This window comes from Macaca thibetana, chromosome 2 (assembly GCF_024542745.1).
Source record: "Macaca thibetana thibetana isolate TM-01 chromosome 2, ASM2454274v1, whole genome shotgun sequence".
Taxonomy (NCBI): Eukaryota; Metazoa; Chordata; class Mammalia; order Primates; family Cercopithecidae; genus Macaca; species Macaca thibetana.
This window is the reverse complement of record NC_065579.1, coordinates 139,697,294-139,717,314: the sequence shown is the minus strand read 5'-3', so window position 1 is coordinate 139,717,314 and position 20,021 is coordinate 139,697,294. Positions and strand designations below refer to the sequence as shown.

The window sequence follows — 20,021 nt, the reverse complement described above, 5'->3', positions numbered from 1 at the left end:
TAGGCTTCTGACCTGAAAATAGTTGTGAATGTTCTCCAGGTGGTTACACATTGGGGTCACCAGTTGAAAAACACAATGAACAATTTCTTGGGCAGATCTCTGTTGGAGATGTGAGAATCCAATATTCCGGCTTCCTTTGTTCTATAATAAATTCAGAGTTATGAGTGAAGAAATTGCTGGATAGCTTCTCAGAAACTAAGGGTTCGCAATGGAGTCAAGTCAAACCTGTGTCACCAGGTAGGAGCAGATGGGAGAAATGAGTTGTTCACCTAAGACTATATTCTAACGGAGGGATAAAAATCTTGCTCCATCTTCTAATGACTGAGAGATTGGCTTTTGTAGAGGAGGAACAGTGTTTGATTGAGACATATAGCCCTATCATAACTAATCAGATAAAGGTCACATAAAAGTAGAAATCATTTAGGTTGACAAATGTAGAGCAATAGACTCCTTCTTATAACTTTTTTTTTTTTTTTTTTTGAGACAAGGTTCTGCTCTGTCACCCAGGCTGGAGTGCAGTGGCATGATCACAGCTCACTGCAGCCTTGAATTCCTGGGTTCAAGTGATCCTCTCACCTCAGCCTCCCAAGTAGCTGAGACCACAGGCACATGCCAACAAACATGGCTAGTTTTTGTAATTTTTGTAGAGATGGGGTTTAACCACATTGCCCAGGCTGGTCTCGAACTCCTGAGCTCAAGCAATCCACCATCTTGGCCTCCCAAAGTGTTAGGGTTAAAGGCGTGAGCCACTGTGCCCTGCCTCCCTCTTATAATTGAAAAACAAACAAATAAAAAATGTAAAAGCCTGGGCAACACGCTGAAACTCTTATTTACAAAAAATACAAAAATTAGCTGAGTGTGGTGGCACATGCCTATAGTCCTAGCTACTCAGGAGGCTGAGGTGGGAGGATTACTTGAATCCAGGAGGTGGAGGTTTCAGTGAGCCAAGACTGTGCCACTACACTCCAGCCTGGGCAATATAGCAAAGCCTTGTCTCAAAAAGTAGAGCCAATAGTGAATACAAAGAAGAATGAATTGCTGGGCACTGTGGCTCTCGCCTGTAATCCCAGCACTTCGGGAGGCTGAGGCAGGCGGATTACGAGGTCGAGAGATCGAGACAATCCTGGCCAACATGGTGAAACCCCGTCTTTACTAAAAATAAAAAAATGGCCGGGCGCGGTGGCTCACGCCTGTAATCCCAGCACTTTGGGAGGCCGAGGCGGGCGGATCACAAGGTCAGGAGGTCGAGACCACGGTGAAACCCCGTCTCTACTAAAAATACAAAAAATGAGCCGGGCGCAGTGGTGGGCGCCTGTAGTCCCAGCTACTCGGGAGGCTGGGGCAGGAGAATGGCGTGAACCCAGGAGGCGGAGCTTGCAGTGAGCCAGGATCGCGCCACTGCACTCCAGCTTGGGCGACAGAGCAAGACTCCGTCTCAAAAAAAAAATAAAAATAAAAATAAAAATAAAAATAAAAAAATTAGCCGGGCATGGTGGCGTGCGCCTGTAGTCCCAGCTACTTGGGAGGCTGAGGCAGGAGAATCGCTTGAACCTGGGAGGCGGAGGTTGCAGTGAGCCAAGATCAAGTCACTGCACTCCAGCCTGGCAACAGAGGAAGACTCCAACTCAAAAAAAAAAAAAAAAAAAAAAAAAAAAAGAAGGAATCAAGAAACTGGATATATTGATGTTTAAAATGCTTATATCCAAGATTTTCTTATTTTGTTATATGCACCATCCAACTGCTTCCCCGGATATTAGGTGCATGTTTGTACACTACATACACATCTGAAGTTCTGGCCGCTCTAGACAGCTTACTACTACATTGAGGCATGGGCCCGGGCTTAGTTTGGGAGGCTGTTGAAACCAAAATTCAAGTGAAGAACAGGATTCAGGAATGTTTAGGGCATTTAGAAATACACTTCGTAGGTCGGGCGTGGTGCTCACGCCTGTAATTCCAGCACTTTGGGAGGCCGAGGTGGGCGGATCATGAGGTCAGGAGTTTGAGATCAGCCTGACGAACATGTTAAAACCCCTTCTCTACTAAAAATACAAAAATTAGCTGGGCATGGTGGTGCGCGCCTCTAGTCCCCAGCTACTCAGGAGGCTGAGGCATGAGAATTGCTTGAACCCAGGAGGCAGAGGCTGCAGTGAGCTGAGATCGTGCCACTGGGCAACGGAGCGAGACTGTCTCAAAAAAAGAAATACATTCCTTATTCCAAGTGCCTTTCTATTTTCTGTTTCAGACTTCCTTTTTTTTTTTTTTTTAAATTTCTGAGACGGAGTCTCATTCTAATGCCCAGGCTAGAGTGCAGTAGCATGATCTTGGCTCACTGCAGCATCTACCTCCTGGGGTCAAGCAAATCTTCTGCCTCAGTCTCCCAAGCACCTGGGACTACAAGCATGCGCCACCATACCTGGCTAATTATTTTTGTATTTTTAGTAGAGACAGGCTCTTGCCACGTTGGCCAGGCTGGTCTCAAACTCCTGACCTCAGGTGATCCACCTGCCTCGGCCTTCTAATGTGCTGGGATTACAGGTGTGAGCCACTGCACAGGTAGACTTTTTGTTTGTTTGAGACAAAATCTGTCGCCCAGACTGGAGTGCGGTAGTGCAATCTCAGCTCACTGCAACCTCCGCCTCCCCATGCCTCAGCCTGCCAAGTAGCTGGGACTATATAGCTGCACCACCATGCCTGCTAGTTCTTTTTGTATTTTTAGTAGAGATGGGGTTTCACCATGTTGGCCAGGCTGGTCTCGAACTCCTGAACTCAAGTGATCTGCCCTCCTCGGCCTCCCAAAGTGCTGGGATTACAGGCATGAGCCATCGGGCCCAGCTTTCAGACTTCCTTTTTAAAGCAAGATGAGGCCGGGCGTTGGTGGCTCACACCTGTAATCCCAGCACTTTGGGGGGCCAAGGTGGGTGGATCATGAAGTCAGGAGATTGAGACCCTCCTGGCTAAAATGGTGAAACCCCGTCTCTACTAAAAAAATTAGCCAGGCGTGGTGGTGGGTGTCTGTAGTCCCAGATACTTGGGAGGCTGAGGCAGGAGAATGGCATGAACCCGGGAGGCGGAGCTTGCAGTGAGCTGAGATCACTTCACTGCACTCCAGCCTGTGTGACAGAGTGAGACTCTGTCTCAAAATAAATAAATAAATAAAGCAAGATGAATACTGTCTGGCAATACGGCTGCACCCATGCTACACAGTGACCCAAACACAAAGCCAGAGGAAGTGACAACTTTTTCATCACTAATACCTCCTTTGTTCCCAAATCTACTAAGCCCAAGTCATCTGCTTCTGCCTATACTAACCTTGAAAAAGGGGACTCTCCTGGTAATAGGAGGTGTCAGCATACTCTCCAGCTTCTGGGAGAGATCTTCTAGCAAGAAAAGTAGCTCAGGGGGCCCAAGTTGCACAACTTCTGTCGCCTGTCACATGGAGGAAAGGATTAGTTCCAAGAATGTCCTAGTCATTTCATGATAATTTTTTTTATTTCTTTCTTTTTCGTAAATGTGCAGTGGCAAGATCATAGCCATTCCAGCCTTGAACTCCTGGGCCCGAGTTATCCTCCCATCTCAGCCTCCTGAGTAGCTGGGACTACAGGCACACGCAACCATGCCCAGCTACATCTTTTTTTTTTTTTAATTAATAAGAAATGAGGTCTAGTAGGCCGGGCGCGGTGGCTCAAGCCTGTAATCCCAGCACTTTGGGAGGCCGAGACGAGCGGATCATGAGGTCAGGAGATCGAGACCATCCTGGCTAACATGGTGAAACCCCGTCTCTACTAAAAATACAAGAAAATTAGCCGGGCGAGGTGGCGGGCGCCTGTAGTCCCAGCTACTCGGGAGGCTGAGGCAGGAGAATGGCGTGAACCCGGGGGAGCGGAGCTTGCAGTGAGCCGAGATCGCGCCACTGCACTCCAGCCTGGGGCACAGAGCAAGACTCCGAGTCAAAAAAAAAAAAAAAAAAAAAAAAAAAAAAAAAAAAAAAAGAAATGAGGTCTCACTATATGATCCTTCTGCCTCGGCCTCCCAGTGTGCCAGAATTACAGGTATGAACCAGCACACCTGGGCTCAGCTAATTTTCAAATTTTTTTTATACAGATGGGGTCTCACTTTGTTGCCCAGGCTGGTTTCAAACTCCTGGGCTCAAGCAAACCTCCTGCCTTGGCCTCTCAAGGTATTGGGATTATGGACAGGCATGAGCCACCACACCTGGCTATTTCATGTTAATACTTCCCAATGGGTGAAAAAAAAATTTTTTTTTGAGACAGAGTCTTGTTCTGTCTCCCAGACTGGAGGGCAGTGGCATGATCTTGGCTCACTACAAGCTCTGCATCCCAGGTTCAAGCAATTCTCCTGCCTCAGCCTCCCAAGCAGCTGGGATTACAGGTGCCCACCACCAGCCTGACTAATTTTTGTATTTTTAGTACAGACGTGTTTCATCACGTTGGCCAGGTTGGTCTCAAACTCTTGACCTCAGGTGATACACCTGTCTCGGTCTCCCAAAGTGCTGTGATTAGAGGTGTGAGCCACCGTGCCTGGCCGGGTAAATAATTTGACTTTTATTTATTTATTTACTTATTTTTGAGACAGGGTCTTGCTCTGTTGCTCAGGCTGGAGTGCAATATTGTGTTCACAGCTCACTGCAGCCTCAACCTCCTGGACTCAAGTGATGGTCCCACCTCAGCTGCCCAGGTAGCTGGGATCACAGGTGTGCGTCACCACGCTTGGCTATTTTTTTTTTCTTTTTTTTTTACTTTTTGTAGAGACAGGTCTCAATGTGTTACCTAGGCTGGTCTCAAACTCCCAGTACTTTGGGAGGTCAAGGCGGGCAGATCATTTGAGGTCAGGAGTCTGAGACCAGCCTGGCCAATATGGTGAAATCCCCTCTCTATTAAAAATACAAAAATTAGCCAATGTGGTGGTGGGCATCTGTAATCGCAGATACTTGGGAGGCTGAGGCAGGAGAATCGCTTGAGCTCAGGAGGAAGAGGCTGCAGTGAGCCAAGATCCTGCCACTGTACTCCAGCCTGATGGACAGAGCAAGACTCTGTCTCCAACAAACAAACAAAAAAACTAGCTGGGTGTAGTTGGGCATGCCAGTGGCCCTAGATACTTGGAAGGCTAAGGTGGGAGAATCACTTGATCCTTGAATCCAGGAGTTCAAGGTTGCAGTGAGCTATGATCTTGCCACTGCACTTTAGCCTGGGTGACAGAGCAAGACTCTGTCTCTAAAAAGAAAAGAGGCAAAGGAGGAAATTGCACCCATCTCATATAAAGGATAGCTATTATGCTCTGTCATATAATAAAGTCAAGCATGTCCAAAATAAATATTCTGAATAGTAAAATAAGAATTCAAGACAGTATAGTTTAGAAGACATACTTTTTCTCTATAAATTCCTCTGTATACCTTTCCAGTTGTGGATCCAAGATGCATTTCCTAAATATCCTGTGATTAAAAAAATGACTTTGAATGCCACACGCAGAGTTTGGAAAGAAAAAAAAAGACTAATTCAAGGGAATTTCACTTTTGTCTGTTCATTAAATAATCCTTTCATACTTCTCTTCCTCTAATGTTTTGCTACTATTAACTCTGGGCAGGATCCCAGAGTGATCCCAGTGTAATAACTACATTACACTGCCAGAAGCAGAATGGGTGAAATACAGTCTCATTGCAAACTGCTCACTCAATACACATTTATGTGGAATCTCCTAAGGGTGAGATGATGTAGAAAGATAAAAAAATATATATATATGGCTGGGTGCAGTGGCTCACATCTGTAATCCCAGCACTTTCGGAGGCCAAGGTGGGCGGATCACAAGGTCAGGAGATCGAGACCATCCTAGCTAACAACAGTGAAACCCCGTCTCTACTAAAAATACAAAAAATTAGCTGGGCAAGGTGGCAGGCGCCTGTAGTCCCAGCTATTCAGGAGGCTGAAGTGGCAGCAGAATGGCGTGAACCCAGGAGGCAGAGCTTGCAGTGAATGGAGATCGCGCCACTTCACTTCAGCCTGGGCCACAGAGCGAGACTCCGTCTCAAACAAAAAAAAAAAAAAAAGAAGTGAGAGGTTCTGCCTGTGGAGGAGTGGAGAAACAGTCTTATTTGGGATGAGACGGGCTGCCTCATTATTTTACAAAAGCAATTAAAACAGGCCCTAAGGAATATGGGTTCAATTTTAAGTCTAGCCTTGGTGGTTTCTTTACTGTAGCTGAGAAAGGAGGCTGTATTTGACTGTTTGCCTTGGGGACTTGTAGACTAAGTGTCCCTGGTTTTTTTCAATGTGGACCTCACTGTCTGAACTATTAAAAAAATTAATAATAATAAAGCTATGGTACTGCTAGCTATTTCCACTTCTTCGATTAGATTAGAAGCTATTTGAAGGCAAGCATCATGCTCTATGTACTACTGAAATGCAAGTACCTTGATTAGTGGCAAACACAAAATAGGACTCAGTAAGCATCTGTCGGGTGCTGAACAAATGTGAAAAAGTGAAAAGGGCAATGACCTCTAAGAACCAGAAAAGTGCTCCTCTACAAAAATAATCTAAGTAGCTTACTAGCAGTAGTAGTAGTAGTAGTAGTAATAGTAATAGTAGTAGTAGTAGTAGTAACCTAAACGTAAGGATCACATCATTGGCATATTTTATGTCTGACACATTTTTAAAATCCTTATGACTTACAAACACCAATATGATAAGGATGATTATTCATCATTACTTTCACATATAAAGGCTTATACAGTCAGTCTAACTTCTCTCCTCAGTGTCACAGTGTTCTTTGTGAAATAAGAATAGACCTGAGGAACTTTCTGAAAGAAGATTAAATTCTGAGATCCTAGCCTGTCACTTACTTCAGTGTGCATTTCAGTATCTAAGATGAACTTGGTCACAAGTCCACAATGTAGAATAGAGAAGACCTCAATGTCCAGCTCTCGGAAAAAAGCATGGTAATTATGTAGTAACAATGATGTCTTTTCTTCCTTCCCTGTGAACTCCTATGGGGAAGTCACGGCAACAAAGAGAATAAATAAATCTTCTATATTAATCAAATTTTAATAAAACTTCAAAGTGCAAATATGCATTTATTTAATGCAAAAAATTACATTTTTATTATAATAACACATTTCTCTAGCAAAAGTCCCTAAATATTCCCAAGACAGAGCACCTAATTTAAGATGGGGATACAAGTCACACATCAAGACCCTTAGCTGGTTTCTATTTAGGGATGATCTATTAGGCAAATCAAGGCATTTAGGTCTAATGTAGAAAACTGTGAGCTGGCCGGGCATGGTGGTTCATGCCTGTAATCCCAGCACTTTGGGAGGCTGAGGCGGGTGGATCACGAGGTCAGGAGTTTGAAACCAGCCTAGCCAAGATGGTGAAACCCCGTCTCTACTAAAAGTATAAAAATTAGCTGGGTGTGGTGGTGTATGCCTGTAGTCCCAGCTACGCGGGAGGCTGAGGTAGGAGAATCACTTGAACCCAGGAGGTGGAGGTTGCAGTGAGCCGAGATGGCACCACTGCACTCCAGCCTGGGTGACAGTTCGAGACTCCATCTCAGAAAAAAAAAAAAAAAAAAAAAAAAAAAAACCTGTGAGCTTAGGGGCCAGAATGGTCTGGCTTCAAATCCTAGCTCCAGCATTTATTAACTGTGTGACTTTGGGCACTTGTCTTCCCTGGGTCTTAGTTTCCTTATTCATTAAATGTGGTATTAATATTAAACTTGGGCTCTTAGAGAAACTATACCTAATAAATATACAATAAATGGTAGCTGATAAACAGAAATAATTGGGATCCATGTGGTCCAGGCAATTTCAAACACATGAAACTCATTCTGCGAACAGTACAAATGTAAAGTAAAAGGGAACTAATGATAATCAAGTACCTCAAGAGAGAATTCAATGTATTGCTGGGGTACAAAAAAGGGACTAAAACAGTCAAGAAAATAATTAGAAAAAACAGTCAACAGTGTGTGGCAGGAATAAGGACCTACAGTCTAATCTGAACTTTGCTACTAAGGAGTTTACTCCAAGGCCTAAGAGAGTTTTGGCTTGCTGTTTCCTAATTTTCTTTTTCTTTGTAAAATGCAGAGAATAAAGTTGGGGTTCTGTTACTCTCATTTGGATGTCACAAACCTTCATGGATACCCATCATTCCAATACCTTGTTCAGCTGGCCTCTATGAGATGGTGTAGGGTCACATTCTGAATTTTTCTCTTCTGAAATTGTGTCAGAGGAGGATGTCTTGCTACCATCTGCTTTTTGTTTCCTTTCTTTTATATTAAAAAGAGAAAAATGACTCAAGTAATTAATAATCATGTCAGCCAAATATCATTGCCCTCAGAAAACAACCTGTTGGGAACTGCCTAGAGGTAGAAGAGGTAATTTTATAACCCTAAATTACAGTGTATTTATAAATCTAACAAAGGGTTCAGTTGTACAATTGCTCCAATTATTTATGCCATGATACACATAACTTTTAGGTTAATTCAATGCAGCTCATTTAGAAACAGAAGACGAGGAAAAGAACATACTTACCTATTTTTCCTTTCTTTCTGATTTTTGCTGAAATAGCAGTAACAGTATGAGGTGTTATATCTAAAGTTTCCATGTCAAAGTTTCCAAGAGGAGGGATATAGTCTGGGGTGACTGAAACAAAGAGCAGGTTGAAACTCAATGAGTACCAATTACACGCCACCATTAGACTTGAAATTCAGTCACTCCATTGGCTAAAAACTAGTTTCCAAAATTACCAAGTGTGGCTGAATGCTTATAAGACATATTCAAGTCATCTGACATTGTTTTGGCATAGCAAAATGGCCAGAGATAACACAGAAATATCATATTATGATCAATTATCATAAAACAACTTTAAATAATGATATATAACTAACAAACAGATAAAAACTAAAACAAACATTTAAAATCTAAATGGTGGCCAGGCAGGTGGCTCACGCCTGTAATCCCAAGCACTTTGGGAGGCCAAGGCGGGTGGATCACCTGAGGTCAGGAGTTTGACACCAGTCTGGCCAACATGGTGTAACCCTGTCTCTACCAAAACTACAAAAATGAGCCGGGTGTGCTGGCAGGTGCCTGTAATAGCAGCTACTCGGGAGGTTGAGGCAGGAGAACTGCCTGAACCCAGGAGGCTGAGGTTGTAGTAAGGATCTTATTCATTCTATCTAACTATATTTTTGAACCTATTAACCACCCTACCATTTTTCCTAGTCCCCCAACCACCATTACCCTCCCCAGCCTCTGGTAACCATCCTTCTACTCTATCTCCATGAGTCAAATTATTTTAATTTTCAGCTCCCACAAATATGTGAAAATATGTTGTGCCTGGCCTATTTCACTTAACATGTCCTCCAGTTCCACATAATGTCCTCCAGTTCCACCTGTATTATTGCAAACAACAGGATCTCATTGTTTTTCATGGCTGAATAGTACTCCATTGTGTATATGTACCACATTTTATCCATTCACCCACAGATGGACACTTAGGTTGCTTCCAAATCTTGATTATTGTGACTAGCACTGCAATAAACATGGGAGTGCAGGTATCTCCTTGGTATACTGATTTCCTTTCTTTTGCGTATACACCTATCAGTGGCATTCCTGGATCATACAGTGATTCTATTTTTAGTTTTTTGAGGAAACTCCAAACTGTTTTCCATAGTGCTTGTACTAATTTACATTCCCAACAGCGTACAAAGGTTCTCTTTTCTCCATATTCTCACCAGCATTTGTTATTGCCTGTCTTTTGGATAAAAGCCATCTTAACTAGAGTGAGATGATATCTCATGGCAGTTTTGATTTGCATTTCTCTGATGCTCAGTGATGTTTAGCACCTTTTCCTATATCCACCATTTGTATGTCTTGTTTTGAGGAATGTCTATTCAGACCTTTTACCCATTTTTCAATCCGAATAAATTTTTTTCCTATCTATATATTCTAGTTATTAATCCCTTGTCAGTACATAGTTTACAAATATTTTCTCCCCTTCTGTGGGCTGTGTCTTCACTTTGGTGTTTCCTTTGCTATACAGAGGAAAGGAACTTAACTTTTTAACTTAATGTGATCCAATTTGTCCATTTTTGCTTTGGTTGCCTGTGTTTGTACGGTATTCCTCAAGAAATCTTTGCCCACTCTAATGTCCTGAAGAGTTTTCTGAACGTTTTTTGTTATTGTTGCTAGTAGTTTCATAATTTGAAGTCTTAGATTTAAGTCTACAATCCGTTTTGATTTTTCTATATGGCAAGAGATAGGGGTCTAGTTTCATTCTTCTGCATATGGATGTCCAGTTTTCCCAACACCATTTATTGAAGACATGTCCTTCCCCAATGTATATTCTTGGCACCTTTGCTTAGAATGAGTTCATTGTAGGTATATGGATTTATTTCTGGGCTCTCTTCTGTTCCACTGGTGTATGCATCTGTTTTTATGCCAGCACCATGCTGTTTTGGTTACTATAGCTCTGTAGTATAATTTGAAGTCAGGTAATGTGATTCCTCCAGTTTCATTCATTTTACTCAGGACAGCTTTGGCTATTCTGGGTCTTCAGTGGTTCTCTATAAATTTTAGGATTTTTTTTTTCTATTTCTGTGAAGAATCTCATTGGTATTTTGATAGGGATTACCTTGAATCTACAGATTGTGTTGGGTAGTATGGAAATTTTAACACTATTAATTCTTCCGATCCATGAACATGAAGTATCTTTCCTTTTTTTATTTGCTCTTCAATTTCTTGCATCAATGTTTCATAGTTCTCATTGTAGTGCTCTTTCACTTCTTTGGTTAAGTTTATTCCTATTTTATTTGTAACTTTTGTTTGTTTTATTTGTAGCTATTGTAAATGGATTACTTTCTTGATATTTTTCAGATTCTTAGTTGTTGGTATACAGAAATGCTACTCATTTTTATATGATGAGTTTGTATCTTGCAACTTTACTAAATTTATCTAATAGTTTTTTGATGGAGTCTTTAGGCTTTTCCAAATATAAGATCATATCTGCAAACAAGTATAATTTAACATTTTCCTTTATAATTTGGATGCCCTTCCTTTCTTTCTCTTAATTGTTCTAGCTTGGACTTCCAATACTGTATTGTATAATAGTGGTATTATATAAGTGGGTATCCTTGTCTTGTTCCAGATCTTAGAAGAAAGGCTTTCAGTTTTTCCCTGTTCAGTTTAATAGTAGCTATGGGTCTATACCCAGTTTTCTGAGGGACTTTTTTTATGATGAAAGGAAGTTGAATTTAAAAAAATTTTTTTAAGCATCAAGTTAAATATCAGGTGGCTTTTGTCCTTCATTCTGTTGATAGGATGTATCACATTGATTTATGTATGTTGAACAATCCTTGCATCCCTGGGATAAATCATCCCATTTGGCCATGATGAATGATCTTTTTTTTGTTTGTTTTTGAGATGGGAGTCTTGCTCTGTCACCCAGGCTGGAGTGCAGTGGTGCAATCTTGGCTCACTGCAACCTCCGCCTCCTAGGTTCAAGCGATTCTCCTGTCTCAGCCTCCCGAGTAGCTGGGATTACAGGTGCCCACAACCACGCCCAGCTAATTTTTGTATGTTTAGTACAGACAGGGTTTCACCGTGTTGGCCAGGCTGGTCTCAAATTCCTGACCTCAAGTGATCCACCTGCCTTGGCTTCCCAAAGTGCTGGGATTACAGGCGTGAGCCACCTTGCGCCTGGCCGATATTTTTAATGTGTTGCTGAATTAGGTTTGCTAGTATTTTGTTAGGATTTTTGTATCAACATTCATCAGGTGTATTGGCCTGAGGTTTCTTTTCTTTCTTTTTTTTTTTTTTGAGGAGTCTCACTCAGTCACCCAAGCTGGAGTGCAGTGGCGCGATCTTGGCTCACTGCAAGCTCCGCCTCCTGGGTTCACACCATTCTCCTGCCGCAGCCTCCCAAGTAGCTGGGACTACAGGTGCCCATCACTATGCCCGGCTAATTTTTTTTGTATTTTCAGTAGAGACAGGGTTTCACTGTGTTAGTGAGGATGGTCTCGATCTCCTGACCTCATGATCTGCCCGTCTTGGCCTCCCAAAGTGCTGGGATCACAGGCATGAGCCACCACACCCAGCTGAGGTTTCTTTTTTGATGTGTCTTTGTCTGGTTTTGGTATCAGGGAAAGCTAAGCGCTTTATTGCCTCACTACTGGCCTAGTAGGACTACCAGTATAGGACATGTCCCTTACCTGCCAAGTACTTTTCCAGGATTATTTGCAGTTCTACAATGTGCTTTAATCGGGTGAGCACCTTCCCCTTCATCTCAGGTGACGTTTCCTGGCAGAAGGCATTCACAATCTGCAAAGTACAAATTACACTGTCATACTTCCAAATGTTCAGATTTTAACCTTGTTTGTATTATTTATCCAGAGCTGAGAGATGTCTATGAAAAGCAGGATCTTTGAGTTTAGTCTGTAATAGAACTGTCCTCAGCAAGGTGGTATAGAGAAAAAAAATTTCTGGGCCAAAATATAGGAGATTCAGCCAGGCGCGGTGGCTCACATCTATAATCCCAGCACTTTGGGAGGCCAAGGCAGGAGGATCACTTGAGGCCAGGAGTTCGAGACCAGTCTGGCCAACATGGTGAAAGCCCATCTCTACCAAAAATACAAAAATTAGCTGGGCATGGTGGCACATGTCTGTAATCCCAGCTACTAGGGAGGCTGAGGCAGGAGAATTGCCTGAACCTGGGAAGCGGAGGTTGCGGTGAGCCGAAATTGAGCCACTGCACTCCAGCCAGGGTGACACAGCAAGACTCCATCTCAAAAAAACAAAAAGTGAAGGAGATTAGGCTTGTGACCCTAGTTTTACTTATTACTAGTTATATTACAAGCTGGAATAGCCAGAGAGCACATAATTTGGTGAAACAAGTTCTATTCTGCTCCTTACTGTGTGACCTTGGCTGAGTCTTTAACCTTTCTAAGATTTTCTTCATAAAGAAATGAGTCCAGCACTTGGTACAGTGTAAGTACTTAAAAATTTTTAATGACTTTGAACTCCCTATACCTGAAATTCATTTGTGTAAAATGAGGACAATAGTATTCCTGCCCATATCACAATAGAGATGTGGTAATCAAATAAGCTCATTCAAGTGCATAAACATTCCTGAAATAACATGTGAGAGGAAGTCAGTGAGATAGAGACATAAGGTGTTGTCATCATTGTCATTATCACTAAACACAAATATGTTCTAACGGGAGGGAAACTACCACCACTCACTGAATCAAAACCATAGGCATATGCCTGTGCTAGGATGGACAGCAGTTCTACAGTGAAGAAAGTGAGAAGGTCATTCTAGGCAGAAGGCAGCTTGGAGGAAATAAAACGTGGGCAATGTGAAGTGAATTCTAAGTATTCTGATTTGGCTACATAAGGAGGATCATATAATTGGAGAGTGGTGGGATATAACAGCTAGAGAAGCACAAGGGGGTTAGTGCTTGGTGAAGACTTCCAGGGAATCTTGCGAGAACTAAGAAAATAGTTTTGAGAAAAATTACAGACAATAAGTGAAACATCCTATTAACTCTGCTTACCTCTCGGAACCAGTTGAGAGTAAGAAATAGGAGAGAACACATGAATGCACGCTCTTTAGCAGACATGGACTCCAGCTTCTCTCCAGGCTCCAGGTCAGTTAGGAATATAGGACAATCTGAGAGAGAACAAACATTTCCAACTACCTTTAGTGCAAGCCAATAAAACCTGGAGGTTGCCTCTGGAGCTAGCTCTGCTTGCTATTTACTTTCCCCTTTAACTCATATTTGAAGGCCAAGATTTGATTAAAATATTTGCATATCATATGGCAATCAACAAATATAATTAGAAAGTTTTTGTAACAATTGATTTGTTAACATAATGGGATTCTGTATGCACTATTTTGTCTTTGGAATTCCAATGCTAAACTACTCTGTTAAGGTTAAAAAATTATTCCTTCCCACATATACCATGTACTGATATGCCCTTTCCCTAAGTTTACCAAAGAAAGAGTACAAAGAAGAAAGGATCTGATGACTTCATCCTATACCTAGTAGACCATCAATCTCCTCCAAGTTTCCGTTATGCTGTCTCTCCACACAAAGTCTCAGTAATCGGAAATAGGGAGCCAGGCACAGTGGCGACACCAATCTGAGAAGGAAAAATAAATTTCTAGACCACACTTAATAGGTATATGACTCTACGTACATAGGAAGCACAACTTTTTTTTTGAGACAGAGTCTTGCTCTGTCACCCAGGCTGGAGTGCAGTGGTGTGATCTCAGCTCACTGAAACCTCTGCCTCCCAGGTTCAAGCAATTCTCCTACCTCGGCCTCCTGAGTAGCTGGGATTATAGGCGCACACCACACTGTCCGACTAATTTTTGTATTTTTAGTAGAAACGGTGTTTCACCATGTTGGCCAGGCTGGTCTCGAACTCCTGGCCTCAAGTGATCCACCCGCCTCAGCCTCCCAAAGTGCTGGGATTACAGGCATGAACCACCATGCCCGGCTACCAACTTTTTAAGAATTTTCCTCAAAACAAGTGTCTACTTTTAAGAATAAATGGCAAGGAACTTAATGGATGCTCCATTAAGAAAATAAATATAATGAGCTGAATCATAGGAAGGCAGAGGTATGAGGAATGAAAGTCCATGTGTTAGGAGAACCAGAAATAAGATAGAAAGAGAATGTAAGAGAGGCAGAGGTAGCACAGAATGTTCAAGGGAGGGAAAGAATAAGATACAGAAAAGAAGGTAATCTCAGAATATCTGTTGGCTCACACAAGGCAATATAAATCTCAAGCCAAGGGTCCAAGAAAAACCAAGGAATCTGCCGCATCCTCCCTAAGCTCTCCAAATACCATTTGTCCTGAGAGAAACTTTTTTGACTCAAGTTCCCCACCAAGAACTGTGGAATTCCCCATGAACATTCAAAACACTAACAGGTTTAGAAAAGAAAAACTATACTGACTTTTGGCCTGATTCCTGTGGAGTCACCGGACCCCCATCTTTTGCAAAGTCCTGAGAAAACAGCAGCGGCAGGAGGTTGATGGCGATCCCATCCTGAGTGTTGTATTCTTCCAGTCCGTACAGCGCTTTCACAGGAAATGGAAAGTCACTGCGGAGAAAAACCAGAATCTGATGCTGCAGCTCAGGAATACGCAAGGCTACAGGGAAAACCACTAGAGCAAACCAATTTCAAATACAACATCATGGGGAGAAATTAGAAATAGAAGAACAAACAGTGAAACTTTTAGGAATTTTGGAGCTAAGGGTGCAGGGGTGCTGGGGTTGGCAGGAAAGAAGCTGTGGGACTGGGCAGCTGTGGCTGAGGTCAAGGGTATTCTGAAGTTTGTATCAGCTACTGACAGAATTGATGTAACTTCACCAGTACAACCAAGCCAGCAGGTAAACAATACCTACCCTTCCGGAACAACACAGGAGTCCACTACGAAGGCATCCTGGAAATCATTGCAGATGGTATGCCCAACACGTTCCTTCAGGAAGCAAACAAACAAAAAGGGCAGTGCAGGGTGTACTTGCTGTAAGCCCTAGATAAATTACTCTTAACCTTTCTAAGTCTCAGTTCTCTCATTTCTAAAAAGAAAGTAATAATAAATATCTCATTTTTGTGAAGTAGAAAAGAGAGAGTGCATAAAAAGCACTTAGCACAAGGCCTAGCATAGAATAGGGCTCTCAGACAGATAGTAGCCATCATCATTAACAAAGTCAATCTCTTCTTTACTATTGTTATTAAGTGAAGGAAGCCTCAGAGAAGAGCCCTGAGACAGGGTAGGGCAGAAAAGCCTTTCGCAGGTAGAATTTAGGAGAGGTCACAGGATGATCTATTTTCACACTGCAACAGAAAGACCTGAAGAGTGTAGTAAAGCAGCTCTCATGCTTTATTGCTTTAAGAAAAGACAATTGGCTTTACCAGGGCTTTTGGATCCAGCTTTTCTTGTTGGATCAGGTTGGCAAATTCATCATAGTAAAGTGCAGAGGCCTGAGGAGACTGCTCACTGCAGGAATGAACCAACTGCAACAAGGAGGTCACCTGGAGCAAAGAGGAAGAATGGTTTAAACCTTGGGCTGCCAATCCTTCCCAAACTCCATTCGCCCCATTCAAGACTGTTTTTTTCACTTTCTGATTTTACTGGCAAAGCTCTACTTCTCACTTGAAGTTTTCCTGAATGTTCTGACCTGTTTGTCTCTTTCTGATATCATCCCTTTTGCAATCTGTCAGACACTGCAGCCAGATTAATTTTTCTAAAGCAAAGCTTTGATTTTGCCATTTCCATGCTAAGAAACCCTTAAGGAATACCTCTGCCTAAAGAATGAAATAAAAATGTATTGCTTTACATGCAAGGCTCTCGGTTTTCTCTCTCAACTAGCTTTTTCTTTTTTTCTTTTGAGACGGAGTCTTGCTCTGTCATCTAGGCTGGAGTATAGTAGCGTGATCCCAGCTCACTGTAACCTCCACTTCCCGGATTCGAGCAATTCTCTTGCCCCAGTCTCCTGAGTAGCTGGGACTACAGGCACCTGCCACCATGTCCAGCTAATTCTTTTGTACTTTTATTAAAGACAGGATTTCACCATGTTGGTCAGGCTGGCCTCAAACTCCTGACCTCAAGTGATCCTCCTGCCTTGGCCTCCCAAAGTGCTGGGATTACAGTCGCAAGCCACCGTGCCCTGCCTGAACTAGCTTTATGTCCCACTTTCCAATTATATACTTATTTGTCCCCATGCTTCAACCAAACTGTTATTCCATAAACATGGTATATCTTTCTTGCTAAAACTTTATAATCAGAGAGATTAAATGGATATAGAAATAAATGCAACCAGCCTGGGAGTGGTGGCTCACGTCTGTAATCCCAGTGCTTTGGGAGGCTGATGGGGGCGGATCATCTGAGATTAGGAGTTTGAGACCAGCATGGCCAACATAACGAAACCCTGACATGGTGAAACCCCGTCTCTACTAAAAATACAAATTTAGCCGTGGTGACTCAACACCTATAATCCCAGCACTTTGGGAGGCCAAGGCAGGTGGATCACTTGAGGTCAGGAGTTCAGGACCAGCAGGGCCAACATGGTGAAACCTCATCTCTACCAAAAATATAAAAAATTAGCCGGGTATGGTGGGGTGTGCCTGTAATCCCAGCTACTCTGGAGGCTGAGGCAGGAGAATCGCTTGAACCTGGGAGGCGGAGGTTGCAGTGAGCTGAGAACCTGGGAGGCGGAGGTTGCAGTGAGCTGAGATCTTGCCACTGCACTCCAGCTTGGGTGACAGAGCGAGGCTCTCTCAAAAAAAAAAAGAAAGAAAGAAAAGAACTCACCTGTGTGCACTGCTCATTGCTCAGGTTGGCTCTCTCTTGGGTCAAACTACATGATTCAGTTCTAAAAAGAAAGCATTTTAATTTCATTTTTGTAATATTTTGTAGCAACTGCCAATAAGTTTAAGAATTCTGACTTCCCGGCCGGGCGCAGTGGCTCAAGCCTGTAATCCCAGCACTTTGGGAGGCCGAGACGGGCGGATCTCGAGGTCAGGAGATCGAGACCATCCTGGCTAACATGGTGAAACCCCGTCTCTACTAAAAAATACAAAAAACTAGCTGGGCGCGGTGGCAGGCGCCTGTAGTCCCAGCTACTCGGGAGGCTGAGGCAGGAGAATGGCGTGAACCCGGGAGGTGGAGCTTGCAGTGAGCTGAGAGATTCGGCCACTGCACTCCAGCCTGGGTGACTGAGCGAGACTCCGTCTCAAAAAAAAAAAAAAAAAAGATTTCTGACTTCCCTAGGGTAGGGTAAAGATAAAAGTGCATAAAGGCAGAGAAGAGTATTTATTTTGTCCATACAAAATACAGATTAGAGCAAAGGATGGTTATTTTATATATTTTTTTCTTTCTTTTTTTTTTTTTTTTTGAGACGGAGTCTCGCTCTGTCGCCCAGGCTGGAGTGCAGTGGCGCGATCTCGGCTCACTGCAAGCTCTGCCTCCCGGGTTCCCGCCATTCTCCTGCCTCAGCCTCCCGAGTAGCTGGGACTACAGGCGCCGCCACCACACCCGGCTAATTTTTTTGTATTTTTAGTGGAGACGGGGTTTCATCGTGTTAGCCAGGATGGTCTCGATCTCCTGACCTCGTGATCCGCCCGTCTCGGCCTCCCAAAGTGCTGGGATTACAGGCTTGAGCCACCGTGCCCGGCCTATATTTTTTTCTTTTCTCTTTTCTGTACATATTTTTTAAGGGCAAATTAGCAATAATTAGAGGAAGCACTTAATTAGTGTATGTTATGTGCTAGACATTTCAACGACTCTATGAGGTAAATCCTATTATTATCCTTATTGCAGATGTGAGTCTATAAAGGCAGAGAAATAAAGTAACTTACCCAAGGTAATTCAGCTAATTTGACCCTGGGCAAGCAGTATGGCTTCAGTGAAGGAACTCTTAAACAATACACTCTGCAACCTCTTCCCATTATTAATGTGTGCCACAGGGGAGCAATGACTATCTGAGCCGGTGGCGGCTGGGGTAGGGTTAGGGGGAGAATTTACTAAGACAGTTGTAGGTAAAGAAAGACAAGATTTCTTAGAGAAAGTATAAAAATACATTGCAAGAAAGCAATGGGCAGCCAGCAATAGAGGAGCTGACTGCAAGGAAACAAAGGCTTGCTGGGGATTTACAGAGTAGTACTTATGATGTATGCTGTATGCTGAAGAGGGCTTTGTGCAGTACTGATAATGCCAAAATTGCAGTGAGCCAACTTGCAGGTGTCTGGTGATAAGTTGGGTGCAGAGGACTGCATGTCCTGCACCATGAAAAAAGGCAGACTTACATACTTTGTCTTTGCTTTCTTTGCTCCCACCACTCTGACTCCTTTTCCCTAATTAGGATTCCACAATGTGGATTCTAAAGATGTCTCCTGATGTCTCAGAAAATAATTTCCAAGGAGCATGAACTGAAATCCAATGTTGGTTTGTAATAGCAACATCTTATCAAGCCCCCAAACCAATATGTCTTTAGATTCTACAAATGGGGACTCAAGGAACAAGGTGAGAGGAAATCCACAAGATCTTATTTGTACCAAATGTATAAAGTTCCCAACAGGAATGACACAGCAATGTAGACACCTGCATTGTCTAGTGCCTATATCAGGAGCAGATAAAGAAAAACGCATTCTAAAAGAATCAGGGCTCCCTTTTTGTGCAAAGATTTCTAGAATTTTACCTCTAGGCAATCCTTAATTTTTAACAACAGACTGTAATAGCTAGGATCACAATCCAGCAAAAAATATACATGGTATTATATACAGTCATGATTAGAACATGGAAAAGTAGCAAAACACATTTGCTCATTTCTCTCATAGTTGCAACGTCTACTGTTAAAATGATGTCTATGAGATGTAACACTTCGTTTGTTAGCAAGATTAACTGATCTCAGACCACAGAAGTCAGAATTTCCATGTGTACCTGTCTGCTGCCATGATGCCAGCCATGGTGACAGCACCAATAATCCCAATGAGTTTGTACTTGAATACGGTGCTAGAGAGCTGCTTTCTTATCACCAAGTGCATGTCATCCTGCAATGAGATGATGAAGAAAGATGAAAATGCTGGAATGGCACAGCAAAAGAAGGTATGGCTTTTATCGTTTACTAACTGTTTTTTATTTTTATTTTTTTTGAGAGGGAGTTTTGTTCTTGTTGCCCAGGCTAGAGTGCACAATCTCGGCTCACTGCAACCTCTGCCTCCCAAGTTCAAACGATTCTCCTGCCTCAGCCTCCTGGGTAACTGGGATTACAGATGCCTGCCACCACGACCGGCTAATTTTGTATTTTCAGTAGAGATGGGGTTTCACCATGTTGGCTAGGCTGGTGTTGAACTCCTGACCTCAGGTGATCCACCTGCCTTGGCCTTCCAAAGTGCTGGGATTACAGGTGTGAACCACCATAACTAGCCCTGTGTGTCTTTAGCAAGTCAATTCATCTCTCCAAGTTTTAATTTTTACATCAGTGAAATGGGGAAGTCTTTTT

General features: G+C 42.8%; 1 protein-coding gene across 11 annotated transcripts in view; it reads right to left on the bottom strand.

The window, feature by feature from the left end:
* The window catches only part of FANCD2 (FA complementation group D2), a 144,030-nt gene that overhangs the window by 19,439 nt on the left and 104,570 nt on the right, over positions 1–20,021 (bottom strand). For 10 of the 11 annotated variants that reach the window (XM_050778645.1, XM_050778644.1, XM_050778650.1 and 7 more), the window contains 13 exons: positions 19,460–19,569; positions 17,333–17,393; positions 15,934–16,053; positions 15,423–15,496; positions 14,971–15,117; positions 14,049–14,149; positions 13,561–13,676; positions 12,217–12,325; positions 8,540–8,650; positions 8,165–8,274; positions 6,854–6,997; positions 3,310–3,426; positions 13–141 (listed from right to left, as the gene is read on the bottom strand). In XM_050778645.1, the coding sequence (XP_050634602.1) occupies positions 13–141; positions 3,310–3,426; positions 6,854–6,997; positions 8,165–8,274; positions 8,540–8,650; positions 12,217–12,325; positions 13,561–13,676; positions 14,049–14,149; positions 14,971–15,117; positions 15,423–15,496; positions 15,934–16,053; positions 17,333–17,393; positions 19,460–19,569 (1,449 nt within the window). The remainder of the gene's footprint in view (positions 1–12; positions 142–3,309; positions 3,427–6,853; positions 6,998–8,164; positions 8,275–8,539; positions 8,651–12,216; positions 12,326–13,560; positions 13,677–14,048; positions 14,150–14,970; positions 15,118–15,422; positions 15,497–15,933; positions 16,054–17,332; positions 17,394–19,459; positions 19,570–20,021) is intronic. The other variant, XM_050778643.1, reaches the window with a different exon arrangement.